At 41.8% G+C, this 20,805-nt stretch overlaps 1 protein-coding gene across 1 annotated transcript in view; it reads left to right on the top strand.

Annotated features, from left to right (window-relative positions):
• HSF2BP (heat shock transcription factor 2 binding protein) overlaps positions 1 to 13,861 on the top strand; it is a 103,974-nt gene extending 90,113 nt beyond the window's left edge. The window contains exon 9 of the mRNA XM_055313542.1: positions 13,135 to 13,861. Coding sequence (XP_055169517.1) covers positions 13,135 to 13,343 — 209 coding nt within the window. The 3' untranslated portion in view covers positions 13,344 to 13,861. The remainder of the gene's footprint in view (positions 1 to 13,134) is intronic.
• The last annotated feature ends 6,944 nt before the right edge of the window (positions 13,862 to 20,805 follow it).

Here is a 20,805-nt window from a genome sequence, read left to right as displayed (position 1 = left end):
ATGTGCACGAGTACATGTGGGAACGTGTGGGAGTGTGTATGTTGGAGCATGTGTGCACAAGTATATGTGGGAGCATGTATGTGTGAGTGTGTGTGAATGAGTGCATGAGGGAGTGTGTGGGTGTGCATGAGCATGTGTGTTGAAGCACATGTGCATGAGTGTATGTGGGAGCGTTGTGTGTGAGAGCCTGTGTGCATAAGTGCATGTCAGAGTATGTGGGAGCATGTGTGTGTGTGCATGAATGCATGTGGGAGCATGTGTGGGAGTGTGTGCACGAGTATATATGGGAGCTCACAGCACGTGTGGGAGTGTATGTGTGTGAGTATGAGTGTTGGACCATGTGCAGATGAGTGCATGTGGCAGTGTGTGTGTGGGTGTGTGTGAGCATGAGTATATGTGGAAGCTTGCAGCAGTGGGAGCTTGCAGTGTGGGAGTGTGTGTGCATGAGCACGTGTGTTGGAGCATGTGTGTACGAGTGTATGTGGGAGCATGTGTGTGTGCATGAGTGCGTGTGGGAGTGTGGAAGCATGTGTGGGAGTGTGCATGTGAATAGGTGTGTGAGAGTGTGTGTGGGAGCTGTGCTTTAAGGAGCCAGTTCAGCTGTCAAGAAATCCATTGGGCTGGGTGTGGTGAGCTTTCTCTGCGTCCATGTGAGTGCCTATGGCTTGAGGCATGTGGTGTTGGGAGTCAGTGCCTGTGACAGGGTCTGTGATAGGGTGTGTGGAGGTAGGGATGTCTTAGTCACATGTCCTTGTCCTTCCTCCCTCTGCTCAGTGAGGTGGGTGTGGGGTAGATGGAAACACCTGTCACCATCTGGGGAGCTAGTGTCCTGGGGACACAGTTTGGGGCTATAGAGCTACCTGGATGGTGATGATGAGTGTGTGTGTAGAATGGGAAGGGATAGTGAGGGGGCAGGTGGGCGAGGGGAGTTCTTGGACCTTCCTTGGTGTCAGAGGGAAGGTGCGCCTGTCAGGGCCTTCTTTCTAAGGAACCTGGGTTAAACTTTTCAGTTCTGCTTGTGTTCAAAGAACTGCAATTTTAAAATTCCTTATTATTTTATTGAAATATGATTATATCCTAACCTTCCAGTTTGGGTTTTTCCCCAAATCCCTGCATAGAGTAATAGGGAAGTTGCCTGCCACTGAATCTTTGGCCGGTAGTCAATCCTCCTTCCCCACGTGGGCAGTGCACACTGAGTTGGCACACCTTGCAGCACCAGTTCCTTCTCAGCTGCTCAGCATGGATGTGATGCATTACTTAGCCTGGCTACAGGCACAGCTCTTTCCAGATGCTGCTGCTGGGGACAGATGTGACTGTGTGAGCTGCGTGCTTCTCAGAGGCGTTTGTGACAGACACCAGTGACGTGAGAGCTCAGTGCTATGGGGGATGTCACCAGGAAAGTCGCACTGCTGGGTTATAATTGCCAGTAGCTCTCCTAGTGCACTTCTCTCCTACCATGTCCTCCTCACTCCCAAATGTAAAAGACATTTACAAAGAAATCCATGTACTATTTAGAAGGAAACTTGGTATGATGCAGTGGTTTCTTGTCCATCACACTGCTCAATAGGACTTTGTGAGAAGAAAATATCCCCAGAAGGTCAAAAAGGGTAAAAATATAGGAAAACTCCAAGGAGAATATTATTTCATTTGTTTTGAGTTCCCTGAGCTTTAATAATGAAATAGAGCTTAAAAGAATAGTGTGGTCTCACATGTATGATTTTCAAGAGGAGGTAAAACAAATCTATGCTGATAGGAATCAAAACATCAGTTATGTAAGGGTAGGGCTTGACTAGGAGGGAAGGGGGATGAGGGAATTCAGTGGTCATGGAAACGTTCCATACCCCATTAGGATTATATGGATATATATGTTTGTCAAAAGGTTTGAATTGTACATGTCAGATTTGTGCAGTTGATGTAAAATTTAACTTCATTTTGACAAGACCATCCAAGAAAAATGCTTTTTATTATGTATTTTTACATTCATTATAATAACTAACCCCTATCTACTGGTGTCAACCTTTTTTCAGTTCAAGTGCAGTGTGCAAGCTTTCCCTCCCTTTATCTTCTCCCATTTGTTCTATGCCGGGTCTCCAGGATCGCGCCCTGAGCCAAAGGCAGGCGCCAAACCGCTGCACCACCCAGGGATCCCTGTTCTACAGTTGTCTTAAATATTCCATCTGTTTACATTGAGAACCATATCAGACATTAGGATAATTTTTGCATCAACCAGCAAATATCATATGTACCCTTATTTTTATTTTTTCATTCTTTATTTTTTTCTTAGTGCTCCAAAATTATTTTTTATCATTTTTTTCCTGTTTAGAGAATGTCGTTTAGCAATTGTCTCTTCAGTTTATTCTTCCGGATTTTCAGAAAAGTCGCAGAAGTTGTACATGTGAGATTGTACAAAGAAGAAAAATATTGAAAGTCATGTGAGAAAAAATGGCATGTCAACTGTAGGAGAAAAATAATTCAGTGATACCCTGCTTTTCCTAATGTTAATACCTTCCATAACCATAGACTAGTTACTGAAATAGGAAACCCACATTGGTACACTATTAGAACCTCATCTTTAGCTCATTAGAATTTTGCCAGTTTTTTCACTAATCTTCTTTTTTCTAAAAACAGATGTAATTCACAAAAAATGAAATTCAACTATTTATAGTGTATAATTTAGTAGTTTTTAGTATAGTCACAGAGTAGTGCAAGCATGACTACCATTTACCTAATTTTAGAATATTTTCATCACTACTAGTAGAAACCAGGATGCCCATTAGCGGTCACTCCCCATTCTCCTCACCTAGCTCCTGGAAACTGCTAATCTGCTTTCTGTGTCTATGGATTTACCTTAATCTGGGCCATTCATAAAATTAGAATTTTATAATTTGTAGGTTCTTTCATGTAGTGTGTTTTCACGGATCATCTATATTGTAGTGTGTACAACAATACTTCATTCCTTCTCATTGCCAAATGATATTTCACTGTGTAGATATACCAAAATTTGTTTATTCATTTGCCACTTGATGGACATTTGGGTCATTTCCACTTTGGGGCCGTGTTATAAATTGTCAACACTTATTAAGTGGAGCACAGGTTGCTGGATGATGAGCTATGGTTCAACAGTAGGCCACAAGAGGAATTGAAAAAGAGGTCCTAGAGGACACCTTGAGGTGCCACACTGGGAGATGAAGGTGGAGTGCAGATGGGGGGAGGGGCAGGAGGGGGCCAAGTGCCTTTATCAGGGTCTGGGGTTCCTGGGTTAGGGCTGGACTGATCAGTTCAAACCAGAAGAGTTAGGACTCAGGGAAGCCCTGTGGGGATCTTATCTAAGTAGAGGGCTCATGAGGGGAAGATGCTGGGAGGTGAGGTGGGGGGTTGTTGATCACAAGGGCTGTGGGATAAGTCATACCAGGGACTTAACATTCGCTTGTGACTCTGCGGGCTGTGCTTGAGAGGCTACCATTAGGCCATTTGACCAATGAAATGCACGGTGAGGTAACAATCCCAGGATGCAACTGAGCTACACTCTCAACAGGTTGTTATTGAGCAGTGCTGTAGCAAATGTTCCTGTGCAAGTTTGTGTGGTGTAGCCTTGCTGCTAGTGTAGTCTGCTGATGACAGATTTTCTTAATTTTCCTTCATCTAAGAATGTCTGGAGTTCCTCTTCATTTCTGAAGGACATTTTCACTGGGTATAGGATTCTAGGTTGATGATTCTTTTCTTTCAACATGTGGAAAGTGTTGTGTCATGTTATTCCAGTCTCTATGGTTTCTGGTGAGAAATCCAATATCATTGGATTGTTTTTCCTTCCGTAAACAATGTGTCATTTCTCTCTGCAGCTTTAAATATTTATTTTCTTTGTTCTTAGTTTTCAGAAGTTTGGCTATGATGTGTCTTGGCATAGATTTCTTGAGGTCTGTCCCACTTTGAGTTTGCTCAGCTTTTTTGGATCTGTATGCTTGTGTTATGCCAAATAGGGTAAAATCTCAGCCATTGCTTCTTAGAGTATTTTCCAGCCTGAAGCCATATGAATGTTAGATCTTCTTTACAGTCTCACTGGACCCAGGAGGTTTATTTTTTTCTCAGTCTTTTTTTTTGTTACTCAGATTTGATAATTTCTATTTCTTATCTTCCAGTTCACTGACCTTTCCTCTGTCCCTTCCATTTTTTTCTCTATCAAATTTTTAATTTCAGTTATTATATTTTTCAGTTCTAACATTTTCCCCTTTGTTGTCCTTTATATCTTTGATTTCTTTGCCGAGACTTTCTGTTTTTTATTTGCTTCCAGCAGATTGCTGTTACTCATTGAATAACTTTTATATTGGCTGCTTGAAAACTCTCATCATATAATCTTCATATCTATGTCATTTTTGTGTGGGGGTCAGGTAAATGCCTTTTCACACTCTAGTTGATTCATTTATCTCCAAACCCATAATTGAGCCATCTACAGGAACAGTCTCTGTCTCAAGTAATAAATTTTCCGTGATTGTTTATAACCAGAATTTGCTGATCTGTGGCCTGAACAGACCCAAATTCTCTGTTACTTTCCTCCCTGCACAGTTTTGGTACGTAAGATGATTACCTTTCTCTTAGTCTGTGTTCCCTTCCAAGACTGTCACCAGGCTGATTCTCCTGTGTGTGTCAGCCTTCCTGATTCTGTGTATCCTATGTCATCTTCTCTCTTGGTATATTCCTTGTTTAGGGGGAGCATGTCCTGTTGAGTCTCCAGAGAATGGGTGTGTGGGACACAAAACTTTTGAGATATTATATGTTTGGAATGTCTTTATTTTACCCTCACCTATAATAGTCATAATTTGGCTGGGTATAGAATTATTTTTTATTTCTGAATTTTGAAGACATTATTGCATTATCCTGTAATGTCCAATGTTGAGTAGTTTTGATGCCTAATTCTTTGTATGTGGTCTGTTTTTCCCTCTAGAAGCTTATAGAATCCCCTCTTTGTTTCATTTTCTGAACTGAAATTTTATACTGATATGCCTGGACTATTACATGTATATTTTATTAATTTTGGTGGAAACTAAAAGGTCCCATTTCAGTTTGGAAACTTTTGTCTTTTAATTCTAGCAACCTTTTATCAGTTATTTTGAATTACTGAATCATTACTGAGTGATTTCCTTTCTCTGTTGACTCAGTTTTCTCTTTCTGGAATATCTGTTATTTGGGTGTTGAGCCTCCTATTCTAGTCCTCTTTTCTTCTATTCTTCATCTCTTTGTTTTTTTAGCACCACATTTAAGAGATTTCCTTAACTTTATTTTCTGTCTTTCCTATTGAGGTCTTCATCTTTACTATCATGCATTTAATTTCTAACAGCCTTTTTTTTAGGGGGGGATTGAAAAATATAACATCTCATTCTTGCTTAATGGATGATATAACTTCTTTTATCTCCTTGAGGAAAGTATCAGCAATGTTTTTAAAAAAATTTCTCTTCTTAGTACACAGTCTTTTATTTTCCCTCCTTTTGTTTCTGCTGAAAATAATGACCTTCTTTTTCTCAGGGGTCTGATGATGTGCATTGTCTTCTCATGTTTAAGGGTGGGACTTATAGTACAACACCCATTCATGATAAAAACTCTCAACAAAATAGATCTAGGGGGAACATATCTCAACATAATAAAGGCCATATATGGAAAAACCCACAGTGAACATCATATTCAGTGGAGGAAAACTGAAAGCTTTTACCCTAAGGTCAAGTACAAGACAAGGATATCTACTCTCATCACTTTTATTCAACATAGTCCTGGAAGTCCTAGCCACAGCAATCAGACAAGAAAAATAAATAAAAGCCATGCAACTTGGTGAGGAAGAAGGAAAACTTTCACTATTTGCAGGTAACATAATACTCTATATTAGAAAACCCTGAAGACTACTAAAAAACTGCTAGAACTGATGAATGAATTCAGTAAAGTCACAGAATACAGAAACTCAACATAGAGAAATCTGTTGCATTTCTATACACTAATAATGAAGCAGCAGAAAGTGAAATCAAGAGAACAATACCGTTTACAGTTGCACCAAAAATAATAAAATACCTAGGAATAAACTTAACCAAAGAGGTGAAAGATCAGTACTCTGAAAACTAAACATCGATGAAAGAAATTGAAGATGAAATGAAGAATGGAAAGACATTCCATGCTCATGGATCAGAAGAACAAGTATTGTTAAAGTGTCTAAACTACCCAAAGCAATCTATAGATTTAATGCAATTCCTATCAGAATACCAATAGCATTTTCCACAGAACTAGAATGAACAATCCTAAAATTTGTGTGGAATCATGAAAGACCCTGAATAGCCAAAGCAATCCTGAAAAAGAAAAACAAAACCAGAGATACTACATTCCAGACTTCAGGTTGTATCACAGAGCTGTAGTCCTCAAAACAGTATGTACTGGCACAAAAGTAGACACAGAGATCAATGGAACAGAATAGAAAGCCCAGAAATAAACCCACAATTATATGGTCATTTAATCTTTGACAAAGGAGGAAAGAATATGTAATGGGAAAAAGACAGTCTCTTCAGCAAATAGTGTTGGGAAAACTGGACAACTATGTGCAAAAGAATGAAACTAGACCACTTTCTTACACCATACACAAAAATTAATTCAAAATATATTAAATGTGAGACCTGAAACCATAGAAATCCTAGAGGGGAGAGCACAGACAGTAATGTCCCTGACATCAACCATAGCAACATTTTTCTAGATATATCTACTGAAGCAAGGGAAATAAAAAGAAAATTATTGGAGCTGCATCAAAATAAAAAGCTTCTGCACAGCCAAGTAAACAATCAATAAAACTAAAAGGCAACCTACAGAATGGGAGAAGATATTTGTAAATGACATATCTGATGAAGGGTCAGTATCCAAAATAATAAAGAATTGATACAACCCAATACCCCAAACCCCAATAATCCAATTTTAAAATGGCCAGAAGACATGAACAGACATTTCTCCAAAGAAGACATACAAATGGTCAACAGACACATGAAAAGATGCTCAACATCACTCATCATCAGGGAAATGCAAATCCAGACCACACTGAGATATCACCTCACACATCTTAGAATGGCTAAAGTCAACAACACAAGAAACGACAGGTGTTGGTGGGGATGTGGAGAAAGGGGAACCCTTGTGCACTATTTGTGGGAATACAAACTGGTGCAGCCACTGGAAAAACAGTGTGGAGTTTCCTCAAAAGGTTAAAAATAGAACTATCCTATGATCCAGTAATTACAATACTGGATACTTAGCCCTCCCCCCATATACAAAAAACACCAATTCAGAGGGATACAGGCACCCCTATGTTTATAGCAGCATTATCTATAATAGCCAAACTGTGGAAGCAGCCCAAGTGTCCATTGACTGATGAATGGATAAAGATGTGGTGTGTTTGTACAATGGAATATTACTCAACCATAAAAAAGAATGAAATCTTTCCATTTGCGGCAACATGGATGGAACTAGAGAATATTATGCTAAGTGAAGGAAGTCAGGGAAAGACAAGTACCATATGATTTTACTCATGTGGAATTTAAGAAACAGGAAGGAGACACATGAGCAAAGGATAAAAAAGAGACAAACTGAGAAACAGACTCTTAACAAATGGATGGTCACCAGAGGGAAGGTGGGTGGGGTGCTGGGTGAGATAGATGATGAGGATTCAAGAGTACACTTATCGTGATGAGCACTGAGTAATGTATAGAAGTGTTGGGTCACTATATTATATACCTGAAACATAACACTGTATGCTACCTACACTAGAAAAAACAATGGGTCTCTCTCTGTGTGACTATCATAAAAAAAAAAAAAAGGGATCCCTGGGTGGCGCAGCGGTTTGGCGCCTGCCTTTGGCCCAGGGCGCGATCCTGGAGACCTGGGATCGAATCCCACGTCAGGCTCCCGGTGCATGGAGCCTGCTTCTCCCTCTGCCTATGTCTCTGCCTCTCTCTCTCTGTGTGTGACTATCATGAAAAAAAAAAAAAAAAACAATGGGAGGGATTTGTGCTGATTGGGAGACCTAGCACGTGGGTGAGGCTTGGGAACTTGACTGTAGTGAGAGCTTGTTCAGCCATTCAGTGGGAACCCGCAGGTCAGCACCCTTAGGTGTTTTCTCTTGGGTTATTCAGATCGGCTGGAGAGGATTCATCTAGTCTGTCTATAGGGCAGAGGCCTACAAACTCTGGAAACAGAGTAGGGAAGAGAGAGTATCTTAGAATTTGTGGATGTTTTCACATAATTCATGTGTTTTCCAGACAGAGCCTCCATCTTCAATTGTGCTGAATGTCCCTGCCCTTGATTCTTTAGAAAATAAATTCCCAGTCCTTGAGGGAAAGAGTAATTGCTTAGGGGCAGGGAAAAGGGTAAGAGTCCAGAGATGTAATTGCTTCTTTTTGTAAAGGTCAGACTTATTGAGTTATAATTTTACATAGAGTAAAATTCATTTATTACTACAGAGTTCTAGAAGTTGTGACATAGGCACACACCATGTAACCACTGTTGTAATCAAGGCACAGGATAGTTTCATCATTGCAGAATATTTTCTTTACGCCACTTTGTGATCACCTCCTCCTCACTCCCAAGCCCTGGCAACCACAGATCTCTTTTCTCTTCCTGTAGTTTTGCGTATATAAACAGAATCATGATGTGTGTAGATTTTGAGGTCTGGCTTTTTTCTCAGTGTAATTCATTTGAGATTCATCATGTATTTGTGTGTATCAGTTGTTAATTTCTTTTACTGATATTTACATATTTTTTTTTTTACTCTATGGAGATACCATGGTCTCTCTATTCATCAGTTGAAAGATGTTAGGGTTATTTCCAGTTTTTGGCAACTGTGAGCAAAGACATTGTGAATAAAATATCTGAAAATACATTTAACCAAATAAGATACATAAATGGGAAGTAAGCACATGAAAAGATGTGTCTTTTCCAATATTTTGATAATTTTTATTGAGTTATTTGTTTTGTTATTGAGTATATTTGAGTTTATAGTCTATATTCAGGTATTTTTAAAAAATAAATCAGATACGTATTTTACAAGTATTTTCTCCTGGCCTCCAGGTTCATCTTTTTATTTGCTAACTCTATCTTTTGAAGAGCAGATGTTTTCAATTTTGATACAGCTTATTCTTTTTTTTCTTGCATGAATTGTGCTTTTGGTTTTTTATCTAAGAAATTCTTACCAAATTCAAGGTTACAAAGATTTTGTCTTGTGTTCTAGATGTTTTTTAGTTTTAGGTTTTACATTTAAGTCTATTACTAATTTTCATGTAAGTTTTATATGTGAGGTGAGGTATGGATTCACATACATGTGAATTCTGGTTTTACATGTGTTCACTTTTTCCAGCACTTGTTGAAAAGGCTGTTATTTTTTTAAATTAATTATTTTTTTATGGTGCAGAAAGTTGCTTTTATTATAGCATGGGGATGGGACCCTGGACTAAAGGAGCTACACTGGGGAAGACAAAGAGCAACTGATTATATACTTTTAAGTTTGTGGAAGGAAGAGGTGGGGAGAGATGACGTAAGTTTCTAATCTGTTGCTGAAAGTAGGGTATACTGGGCCTTGAAGGTCTGACTATTTGTCAAGATAAGGTTGTATTTAGTCTTTAATGAAATATCAACATTAAGGCAGCTAGGAGTTACTTAAGGAATTTTTTTTTAAATAAAAGATTTATTTATCTTAGGGAGAGCACATGAGGGGCAGGGGAGAGGGAGAGAATCTTCAAGCAGACTCCATGCTGAGTGTGGAGCCTGACATGTGGCTCAGTCTCACCACCTGTGAGATCATGACCTGAGCTGAAGCTAAGAGTCAGACGCTTAACTGAGCCCACCTAGGTGCCCCGAGGAATCCTTTTTAAAAATTAATTAATTTAAATAATGCTTACATCCCATGTGGGACTTGAACTCAGGACCCTGAGATCAAGATTCCCAGGCTCCACTGACTTAAGCCAGACAGGCAATCTGAAAAGGCTGCTATTTTTTCGATTAAAATGCATTTCTAAAAAATATATCAATTGCATCTATGTGTTTGTTGAGATTTTACAAAATTGCAGTCTGTTCCAGGTTTCTCTAATCCTATTTCATTTGTCTCTATGATTGTCCCTTCACCATATCACACTGTCTTGATAACTAAGTCTTGAAATCAAGTACTCTGAATCTTTCAGTTTTTCTTTTTCTAATTGTTTTGGCTGTCCTAGTTCCTTCACTTTTCCAAATAAATTTGAGAATCAGTTTGTTGATTTCTGCAAACAAGCCTTACTGGGACTTTGATTGGGATTGCACCGAATATATAGATCACTGGAGAGACTGACACTGTAACAATATTGGGTCTTCTGGTCCATAAATGTGTTATATCTCTCAGTTTACTTAGGTTGTCTTTAATTTCTTATGTCCGTGTTTTATGGTTTTTAGCATACAAATCTTGCACATATTTTGTAAGATTTATACTTAAATATTTTATGTTTTTGGTGCTATTGTAAATGATATTCTTTTTTTAAAAAAAACTCCTTTCCCATTGTATTGTTACCGATATGTGGATACAATTGATCATTGTATGCTGACCTTGCTAAACTCAATTAGTTTGTGTTATTCAGGGGTTCTGTGTTTTAACTGATTTTCTTTCCTTCCTTTCTTATGTCAGTAATGGAAATAGCATTAAAGTTTTCAACTCTGATTGTGAATAGATTTGCCTATAGAGTTCTATCATATATTGCTTTGTGTCTTTTGAAGCTCTTTTGTTGGGTACATACATAATTGAGACCATTATGTCTTCATGTTGTGTTGACCTCTCTATAATTAAGCGGTGTCACTCTGTAGTCCTGGTAACATTTCTTGTTCTGAAGTCTACTTTGTTTGGTAGTAATATAGGCTCTGTAGCCTTCTTTTAAGTAGTATTTGTACGGCATATTTTATTTATTTTTTATTTTTTTAAAGCTTTTTTAAATTTATTCATTCATAGAGACACAGCTAGAGAGAGAGAGAGGCAGAGACACAGGCAGAGGGAGAAGCAGGCACCATGCAGCGAGCCCTGAGTCCCCAGGATCACCCCCCGGGCTGCAGGCGGCACTAAACCGCTGCGCCACGGGGGCTGCCCTGTACGGCATATTTTAAATATTTGTTTTTACTTTTAACTTTTGTCTTTATATTTATCTTGGGTGTCTTGTGGACAATGTATAGTAAGGTCTTACTGTTTTATGCACTCTCTGTCTTCCAATCAGTGTGTTTATAGAGTTTTCATTTAATGTATATAGAAAGAAATATGAAAATATCTCTAGTTTATTTTTTCCTCTTTTTTTTGTTTGCTATAGATTATTTGAATATTTTATTTTATCTACACTGTTGGCTTATCACTTTAAAAACTTTTCTTATTATTTGCCCTAGGGTTACAATATAATCTTTAAATAATACTACACTGCTTGGGGTGTACTGTAGGAACCCTACATCAGTGCTTTTCCATCTATGAATCATACTTATTTCAGATTCCTTTTCTAGATGTTCATGTGGCTTGGTCATCTCCCAGTCTGGCTCTGTTGATTACTTTATTGCTCGACTCTGGGCCTTCTGTCGCCCTTGCTTTGTCATCATCATTTCTGATTGAACGTTGGACATTATGTGCAGGGCAGTAGAGTTAACTTTTTCTGTAATGGTCTGGAGAGTAAATATTTTAAGCTTTAGGGCCATATATGGTTTCTGCTGCATATTCTTCTTCTTCTCTCTATCTCTCTTTTTAAAAATATCCCTTTAAAATGTAAAAATCCCTCTTAGCTCACAGCCTGTATAGAAACCGTTCCTGGGCTGCATTTGGCCTCTGGGCCGCGGTGTACCAGCCACTGCAGCAGAGAATGAGGTCACTGGTGTTGACTTGTGGACATGGCCATGCCTCATTCTGCTGGGCTGTTGGTGTGGGATGAGATGAGTGTGGGTTTTGTTGTTGCTGTGCTTGCCTTCTATGTACCATGGGCTTCAAATACCTCTCTTTCCCCTGTGCTGAGTGAGGGTGAGGGCTGAGGTGCCTGAGTGGTTTCCTCAGTGCCCTAGTTCGCCCCTCACTGTTGACCTTCCCTCTGTGTCTGTTTCTTACTTTGCTCCTGTCCCAGTTGTAGACTGTCCTTACTGGCTGCTGAATGTTTGCTGAGCTGATGCTGGAGGACGAGGGGAGCTGTTTGTCATCTCAGTTCAGCCCCTGTTATCTGTGTCTGGCTGGTAGGGCCTTCCCAGGCCTCCTCCCTGTGACAGCCACACTCTGCACCTGGCCTTTGGTAGCCCATACTAGGGAAAGTTGCCCCCTCCATGGGTAGAGCACAGCAGTCTTCACTCTGCCCTGGGAGCCCTGGGTCAACAGCAAAAGCCTGTGGATGGCCTTGGTGTGTGACACTTCCCACTGAGGACTTAAGTCTGCTCTTACAACCCACGCTTACTTCTTAAAAGGTTTAAGTGTAGTGCTAAGAAAGAGGTACCGATGTTGAGCCTGGATCCAATTATGATATTTAATCAAGAAGTGGATCAATGGCATATTAAAGTTTCCCAGTAGGGAGGAGTAAGCAGTAAGGAGAGTTGGATCCATCCTGGTTAAGAGCGTAGCTTTGTGTTGTGCTATTTGCATCTAGCTGTGTTTTAGTGGTGCTAGAGTCCATGCAGGGTACCAGGTTCTGAACTCCAGAGAGAATTCCTCAGGAACATGGCAACACTGTGCATACTGTAGCCTATGACTCTGTGGGACCTGGGGGCCCCAAGAGCTGCCGTACCTGTACGTGGCCTCTGAGGGGTTGATGTACTTAGAATACAAATGAAGTAATGATTCTTCAAACAATCTTATGTGGACAGAATTAGAACACCATGAAAGGCCCTTGTGCTTTTAGTTCAGAATATTAAAGTGATCTGATTATGAGTAATATTTGAAGACAGGATGTCACTAAATAGATGGTCATTGAGTTTTATTGTGTTGCTCTTATGAGTGGAGCTCTTACATTGGAGTAACACTGTTTCTCATTCAGCTTGTAGTTGCTGGAGAGTCAGACCTGTCATTCAGAAGGGCCAAGAGCTCTGGAGGAATAGACTTTGCCTCCGTTCCTGTAGAGTCTCATTCTAACCAGAAGCATTCCCTCTCTCCCCCAGACCCAGACGCAGAAGTGTGTCTTCATGTACTGCGACTCGTCCAGTCTCTGGTCCTGGAGCCGGAAGTCTTATCCAAGTCGGCCTCTGAGTTCCGGAGCTCCCTGCCCCTGCAGCGCATCCTGGCCATGGCCAAGAGCCGCAACCACCACCTGCAGACCGTGGCCCAGGAGCTCCTGGACGACCTCCGCGCCCTGGAGCGTGATGTGTAGGGATGCTTGGTGTGTCCCTTCCCCTCCCCCAGGCCCCCACTTTGTGTTCTGAAACCATCACTGTGCGCCATGTGTTCTAGATGGTAGAATGTGAGTGCTCGAGAGGGACGTGAACGTGTTTGTATCCACACAATTTCCTGGAAGCGAAGAACCACAGAACTTCCTTCCTGTGGGTGGCTGGCTAACCTGGCCCAGGGGCAGTCTTCCAGAAAGGCCCATGTCCTGCACCTAGAAGAGGGCCGTCTTAGAGTGGCTCCTGCTGCTCAGGAGACTTTCTGACACCTGTGGGTTCCCCATACAGAGGGGATGAAATAACCATCTGCCCCATTGGTCAGCATTTTCCTGAGATACATTTTTTTGAAAAACAATTCATTCTCTCTCTAGTTATAATTAATACCCTAAAATGCAAGTTTACCTTTAAACCTTTTGGTGAACCTGCTATTTCAGGTGACATTGGACATTTTAGTTCTATTTTTTGTGCCTGTTTTATTTTTGAATAAAGAAAGCCAGAAGAGTCACTGATGTGCACTACTATTGTTTTCTGAAATGTATACTTGCTATTAGGAAGTTGTATATTATAATGCATGTGCTTGGTGGGTAGAAAAAAAACCCTCCTTCCATTGTTCTGGGCCATTTGGCTATACATTCAGAAGTCCCATTTTTCCTATAACAAATATCATGAAAAGGGCCTCATAGATTAGAGTCCATGCAGTTGGTTGCAGTTCTTCACATGACATAGGTGGGTGTGTCCCAGGATCCCTTCACCATGTGTGTCTTTCTCAACCACACCTAGGCCACTGGCAGAGAGGACAGAGGGATCCACTTCATTTCTCACAGACACCGTGCGTGCCAGAGTGCAAGTTCCATCCACATCACCCTATAAAGTCACATTAGGGAACACGTTCGCTCCTCCCTTGTGCTGCTTCCCTCACAGTGACGCTGCGGGCCCTTGGGCTCTGGGCATCCTCTCAGAGTGAAGGAAAGAGCTGTCATCCCCTGATGGTGGCAGCCTAATATACGTTTATAAGCTGTTTCTGCTGTGTGGCATGTTAGAGTAATTTCATTCTTCTTAGAAGTGGATCTTATAGGCAATGTGTAGTTTATGGCTGAAGCTGAAGCCAGAGGCTTGGAGGAAGACACAGTGCTGACTCTCAGGCCGACAGATTGCGGAGCACTGCTAGCTCATCGAAGCCAGAGAGCTGTTGTAAGAGGCAGTTTGAAATTCATGGGTGCAGAAATCCATCCATCTGTGTGCTGTGGTTCTGTAGGTCTGACTATTGGCGAATAAAATTGAGGATGTTGTGTGTTTGTACTTTTTCGAGCATGGTATTTTCTTTTCGGGTATTTGTTTGATAAGGTAATGGGAGATAAACTAGTGTAATGAGCTTGTGCTGCCTCTAGAAATGCTGGGTCTGTTCCTGCCAAAAACGGGATCTGCAGTGTATAGAGACACAGAACTGGGCCAAACATGAGTGTTGTATAGCTTAGCTAATTAGTAGATGGATGTGATCAAGAAGGATACTTTTTTTTCTCCTAATTTTGAAGTGTTATAGGGATAGCAGGAGTCCTCATGAAAACTCCTTCAGGGAGAAACGCATGACAAACGCCATGTGTGGAGTATCTATCACAGGAAAAGTGGAAAAGTACTTACAGCCAGTCTTAAGGAATGGCTTAGCCTTTCTAATATTTCTGTTTTTCATGTGAAGGTCAAGGGGGACACATGAGTTCTAACGAAATCTCAGTTTAAAAGTATGTATAAAAGCTTGTGCTTGGCAGTGTTTGGGTCTCTTGTGAATTTAAAATCAGAAACAAAAGCAGTAAAATAGCACATATATTTTTAATTTTATTTTCTTTTAAAGAATTCCTCTGGCGTTAAGTTGAGGTACTGTTTCTCCACGGTGCTGTCAGTTTGTCTGTAAAGGCCTGGAGCCTGTCAGGCCAGCAGCAGCCAGGCCTCACGCCACCCCATCCTGCCCGAGACGGTGCTCAGAGCAGCCCTCTTGCTCACGGAGCTCAGAGATCCTCATTCAGAAGCAGACCCATGCTGCAGTTTTGAGGCTGGCTTTCCATAGCTGGGTCTGTGCACGGCGCAGAGTGGGGTTGAGAAGTCCTCATCCCGGATATTTACATAGCCCCATGCCTTTAACTTATTTCAGAGGATTTCAAAATTAATTGGAACACCAAGCAGAGCATCGCAGGTCTGGGGCTTGAAACCAGCCTAAGGCCGGCACTCAGACCAGGGACAAAGAAGGGTGCAAATGAGAGTCGTAAATGTGCCTGTTGCACTGGTTCTAACCAGTCCTGCTGTGAGCTGTCCTGCCATGACATTAATTTGAAGGGGGAAAGGTTGATGAATACTCCCGTAGACTTACTAATTTCCTGAGACAAAGTTTGCTGTTTTCTCCTATGCCGTGGATGCTGACTACCCGAGCAGGACTCCTCTGACCAGAGTAGAGTCTTGGGTGTATGTCCTGGTGTAGTACGGGACGCAGTACAGGATACAGCACCCTGTCGGGAGTATGCTGGCTCGGACGGTGGAGTGACGAACCCAGTAGATGCTTTTCCAGGCCAGGCTCAGGTGGGGAGGTCAAGACACAGCTGGTACACCTGCGTCTTCACCGAGCTCGTCTGTAGGCTCACAGCTGTCCCTCTCCTCTGAGAGTGTGCACATTTAAAATTGTCTCCAGATGTAGAATAAGGAGTCCTTTGAATGTGCTAGTGCACGTTGCAAAATGAAGACTTGTCTTTTCTCACTTGTAATTCTTCAAGTGTCTTTTAATTGTGGCAGGATTTACCACATAGACGTAGAAGATAAGCATAAAATTACCATTTTGACCGTTTTTAAGTGTAGAATTCAGTGGCATTAAGTACATTCACAGTGTTGTGTAACCACCACCACCGTCTATGTCCAATACTTTCTATCATACGAAACCGAAACTCTGTACCCATTAAACAAGATCCCCTCATTCCCCGGCTGCCCTCTTCCCAGCCCCTGGTATCCTCTGTTCCACTTCTGTCTATGAATTTGACTCCTCTACATACCTCCTATAAGTGGGCTCATAAAATATTTGTCCTTCTGGGCCCACTTATTTCACTGGATGCAAAGTCTTCAAGGGCCAGCCAGGTGGTATCATGTCTCAGTTTCATTCCTTTTCATGGCTAAATAACATTCCATTGTATCTGCATGCAGGCACACCTTGGAGATATTGCGGAGTCAGTTCCAGGTGCCCACAACAAAGTGAATATGGCAATAAAGGGAGTCTAATGTTCTGGTTTCCCAGTGCATGTAGAAGTTACGCTTACACCGCACTGTAGTCTGTTGGGTGTGCAGTAGCATTGTGTCTGAAAAACAGTTTATTGCTAGAATACGCTAACCATTATCTGAGCTTTCAGGGAGTTGTGGTCTTTTTGATGGTGGAAGGTCTCCCCTCGATGCTGATGGCTGCTGACTGATTGGGGTGGTGGCTGCTGAAGGGTGGGATGGCCACGCACATCTTACAATAACACAATAATCAAGTTTGCCACATTGATCAGCTCTTCCTTTCAGGAGCGATTTCTCTGTAGCCTGTGATGCTGTTTGATAGCATTTGACCCACAGGAGAACTTCTCACATCCTGCTGCCGCCTTATCAACTAAGAGTGTTTAATATTCGACATCCTTCATTGTCATTCCAACAGTCTCCACAGCATCTTCACCAGCCCTGGATCCCATCTCAAGACTCCACTTCTTTGTTCATCAGTGAGAAGCAGCTCCTCGTCTGTTCAGGTTGGATCCTGAGATTGCAGCATCTCAGTCCCATCTTCAGGCCCTGCTTCTGATCCTAGTTCTCCTGCTCTTTCCACCACATCTGCAGTGACTTCCCCAGCTAAAGTCTTGAGCCCTTCTAACTCCTCCAGGGCTGGAATCAACTTCTTCCACATTCCTGGTAAAGTTGATATTTTGACCTCTCCCGCGAATCACAGATGTTCTTAATGGCATCTAGAATGGTGAATCCTTACCAGAAAGTCTTCAGTTGGTTTTGCCCAGATCCGTCAGATGAATCACTATCCATAGCAGCTAAACCTTACAAAATAGATTTCTTAATAAGACTGGAAAGGTAAAATTACTCCTTGACCCATGGGTTGCAAGAATGGGTGTTGTATTAGCAGGCCTAAAAACAGTAATCTCATGGTACATCTCCCGCAGACCTCTCGGGGGACTAGATGTACTGTCAATGAGTGGTCATATTTTGAAAGGAATATTTTTTTCTGAGCAGTAGGTCTCAGCGATGGGCTTAACACATTCAGTAAGCCATGCTGTAAACAGATGTGCTGCCATCCAGGCTTTGTTGTTCCATCCATAGAGCCTGAGCAGAGTAGAGTTGGTTAGCATAATTGCTAAGGGCCCTAGGATTTTCAGAATGGTCAGTGAGCATTGGCTTCCAATGAAGTTCACCAGCTGTGTTAGCACCTGACAAAAGAGCCTGTCCTTTGAAGCTTTGAGGCTGGGCATTGACTTTTCCTCTCCAGCCATGAAAGTCCTAGATGGCATCTTCTTCCTATGTAAGAGAGTTTTTACTACCTGGGAAGCCTGTTGTTTAGACACCTTCATAATGATCTTAGCTAGGGTTTCTGGAGAACTTGCTGCAGCTTCTACGACAGTAGTTGCAGCCTCACCTGGCATGCTTACGTTGTAGAGACGGCTTCTCTCCTTAAACCCCGTGAACCCACCTCTGCTAGCTTCCTCACCTCTCAGCCTTCACAGAATTGAAGAGAGTTAGGACCCTGCTCTGGATTAGGCTTTGATTTAAGGGAACGTTGTGGCCGGTTTGACCTGTCCAGACCACACAAACTTTTTCCACATCAGCAATAAGACCGTTTCACTTTATCATCCGTGTGTTCACTGAAGTAGCACTTCTAATTTCCTTCAAGAACTTTTTCTTCGCATTTGCCACTTGGCTGTTTGGTGCAAGAAGCCTAGCTTTTGGCCTGTCTCAGCTTTTGACATGCCTTCCTTACTAAGCTTGATTATTTCTAGCTTTTTATTCAAAGCGAGAGACGTTCAACTCTTCCTTTCACTTGAACACTCTGAGGCCATCATAGGGTTATTCATTGGTCTAATTTCAATACCGTGTCTCAGGGCCAGGGAGGCCCGAGGAAAGAGGGAGAGATGGGGGAACAGCCAGTGAGTGGAGCGGTCAGAATGCACACAACACTTACTGGCTAAGTTTGCCATTTTATATAGGTGCGATCAGGGCACCCCAAAACAGGTAGGGTAGTAACATCAAAGATCACTGGTCACAGATTCCCCACAACAAATGTAGTAATAATGAAAAAGTGTGGAATGTTGCAAGAATTACCAAAATGTGACACAGAGACATGAAATGAGCAAATGCTATTGGAAATATAGTGTCAGTAGACTTGGTGAAGGCCATAAACCTTCCATTTGTTGAAAAAAAAAAAAGAAAGGATAAAAGCAGTATCTGTGAAGGATAATAAAGCAAAGTGCAATAAAACAAGGTACGCCTGTGCCGTATTTTGTTTATCCATTCATCTGTTGATAGGTTGTTTCCACCTTTTGACTGTTGGCATAATGCTGCAGTGAATACTGGCGCACAGGTCTCGGAGTCTCCGCTTTCAAGACTGCTGGGTGTATACTTAAACGTGCAATTGCTGTGTCACACTGTAGTCCTATGTTTAACTGTTAAAGGGACTGCCAAACTGCTTTCCACAACAGCTGCACAATTTTACATTCCCAACAGTGTCCGTGCACGAGGATTCCTGTTTCTCCATGTCCCTGCCAACACCGGTTATTTTCTGTTTTTGTTACAGCCATCTTTATGAGTGTGAAGTGGTATCTTATTGTGCTTTTGATCTGTATTTCCCTGATGACCCAGTGATGTTGAGCCATCTCTTCATGTGCTTACAGGCTATTTGCATATCTACTTTGGAGAAATGTCTGCTCAAGTCTTTTATCCTTTTTCGAATTGTGCAGTTTGCTGCTTCTTGTTGAGTTCCAGGAGCTCTTTATATATTCTGGATATCAATCCCTAGTCAGATAGATGATTTGCAAATATTCACTCCGTTTTATGGGTTGTCTTCTCACTCTGTTGATAGTGTCCCGTGATGTATAAGAGTTAAATTTTTATCAAGTCAATCTGTTTTTCTTTTGTTGCTTGTGCTTTTTATACCTTAACTAAGAAATCATTGCCAAATTCATAGTCATGAAGATTTTCCCCTATGTTTTCTTGTAAGAGTTTTATTGTTTTTCTCTCTGCAGTTTAGGTCCTAGATCCATTTTGAATCAATTTTTGGATATGGTGTGAGGTAAGGGCCCACCTTCCATTTTTTTGCCTGTGGATTTCCAGTGTTCCCAACCATTTGTTGAATTTTGTGATTGTCATTTGGAAATATTTTTACAAGTGTGATTTTCAAAACACAAAGATTCGTGTATGTTATACTCATATTTTAGGAGCCTTTGGTGTTTTTCGTGAGTATTGTAAGGATTTTAAGTTGTTCCTAGCAGAGCTTCCTCAGCAGCTACTCTCCCACCAAGGATGCATATTTAATATTCTTAGAACATACCTAGCCCAAAATGACTAAAAAAATAAATAAAAATGAAGGCATATTCATACTTCAGCTTTTTAGAATAAATGGTTTTATGCAAACAGTTACTCTTGGACATCTGAGAGAAGAATCCAGGGAGCAGGAAGGGTAGGTGCAAGGGGCAAGGGCCCTGCAGCACTTGTTTGGGGTGAGTTTGAAGATAGCAGGGAGCATCTGGGTACCAGCATGGGACAGACTTTATGGTTTGCTTTGTGTGATGGTGCATTGTTAGAGAGTTGGGGGCAGGAGCAATATCTGATTGTCCTTTTTAAGATGTAAAAAGAATAGATTTAATTTTTAGGATCAGTAGGTGGCTACACTGTCTGGCTTCAGCCTAGTGGTTACCTGCCAGCCCCACCACCGTAAGCCACAGGGGTTCACGATACCAAGACCAGTGAGACACATGCCTCCCCAGGCTGCAGTCTTGGTGCCCTGGGCCAGTACCTGTACTTCCACACCCAGGCTGGAGGTGGACCTGGCACCTGACTCGCTGCCCCGCACGTGTGTCGTGCAGAGCATGGGTGAAGCAGAGGGGATGTGTCCCTGTGGGGTGGAGGACAGCCGGCTCACTGCCAGTTCTGCTCTCAGCCACCTGCACCGTCAGCTCCTCAGCTGTCCCGGGTCCACTCTCTCCTGGACTGCAGACCTCACGGCAGACGTTTTTAGCAATGGAGGAATCCTGGAGTGCTTAGCCAGTGCAGTGAGCTGCTCTCCACAGATGTGTATGAAAGCACAATCTCTCGACATTTGTGGGGACCCCGTCAGTGTCGGGTAGGTGACCTCTTGCCCTGGGTGTGAGAATCACATGACATGGGGCTGTGGCATGACAGGCATTTGATAGCGCCATGACTTCTGTGAGACTGTAAGGCCTCCCACAG

This window comes from Nyctereutes procyonoides, unplaced genomic scaffold (genome assembly GCF_905146905.1).
Source record: "Nyctereutes procyonoides isolate TBG_1078 unplaced genomic scaffold, NYPRO_anot_genome, whole genome shotgun sequence".
NCBI classification, from domain to species: domain Eukaryota; kingdom Metazoa; phylum Chordata; class Mammalia; order Carnivora; family Canidae; genus Nyctereutes; species Nyctereutes procyonoides.
Note: the sequence above shows the minus strand (reverse complement) of the source record. Positions and strands in the feature narration are given on the sequence as shown.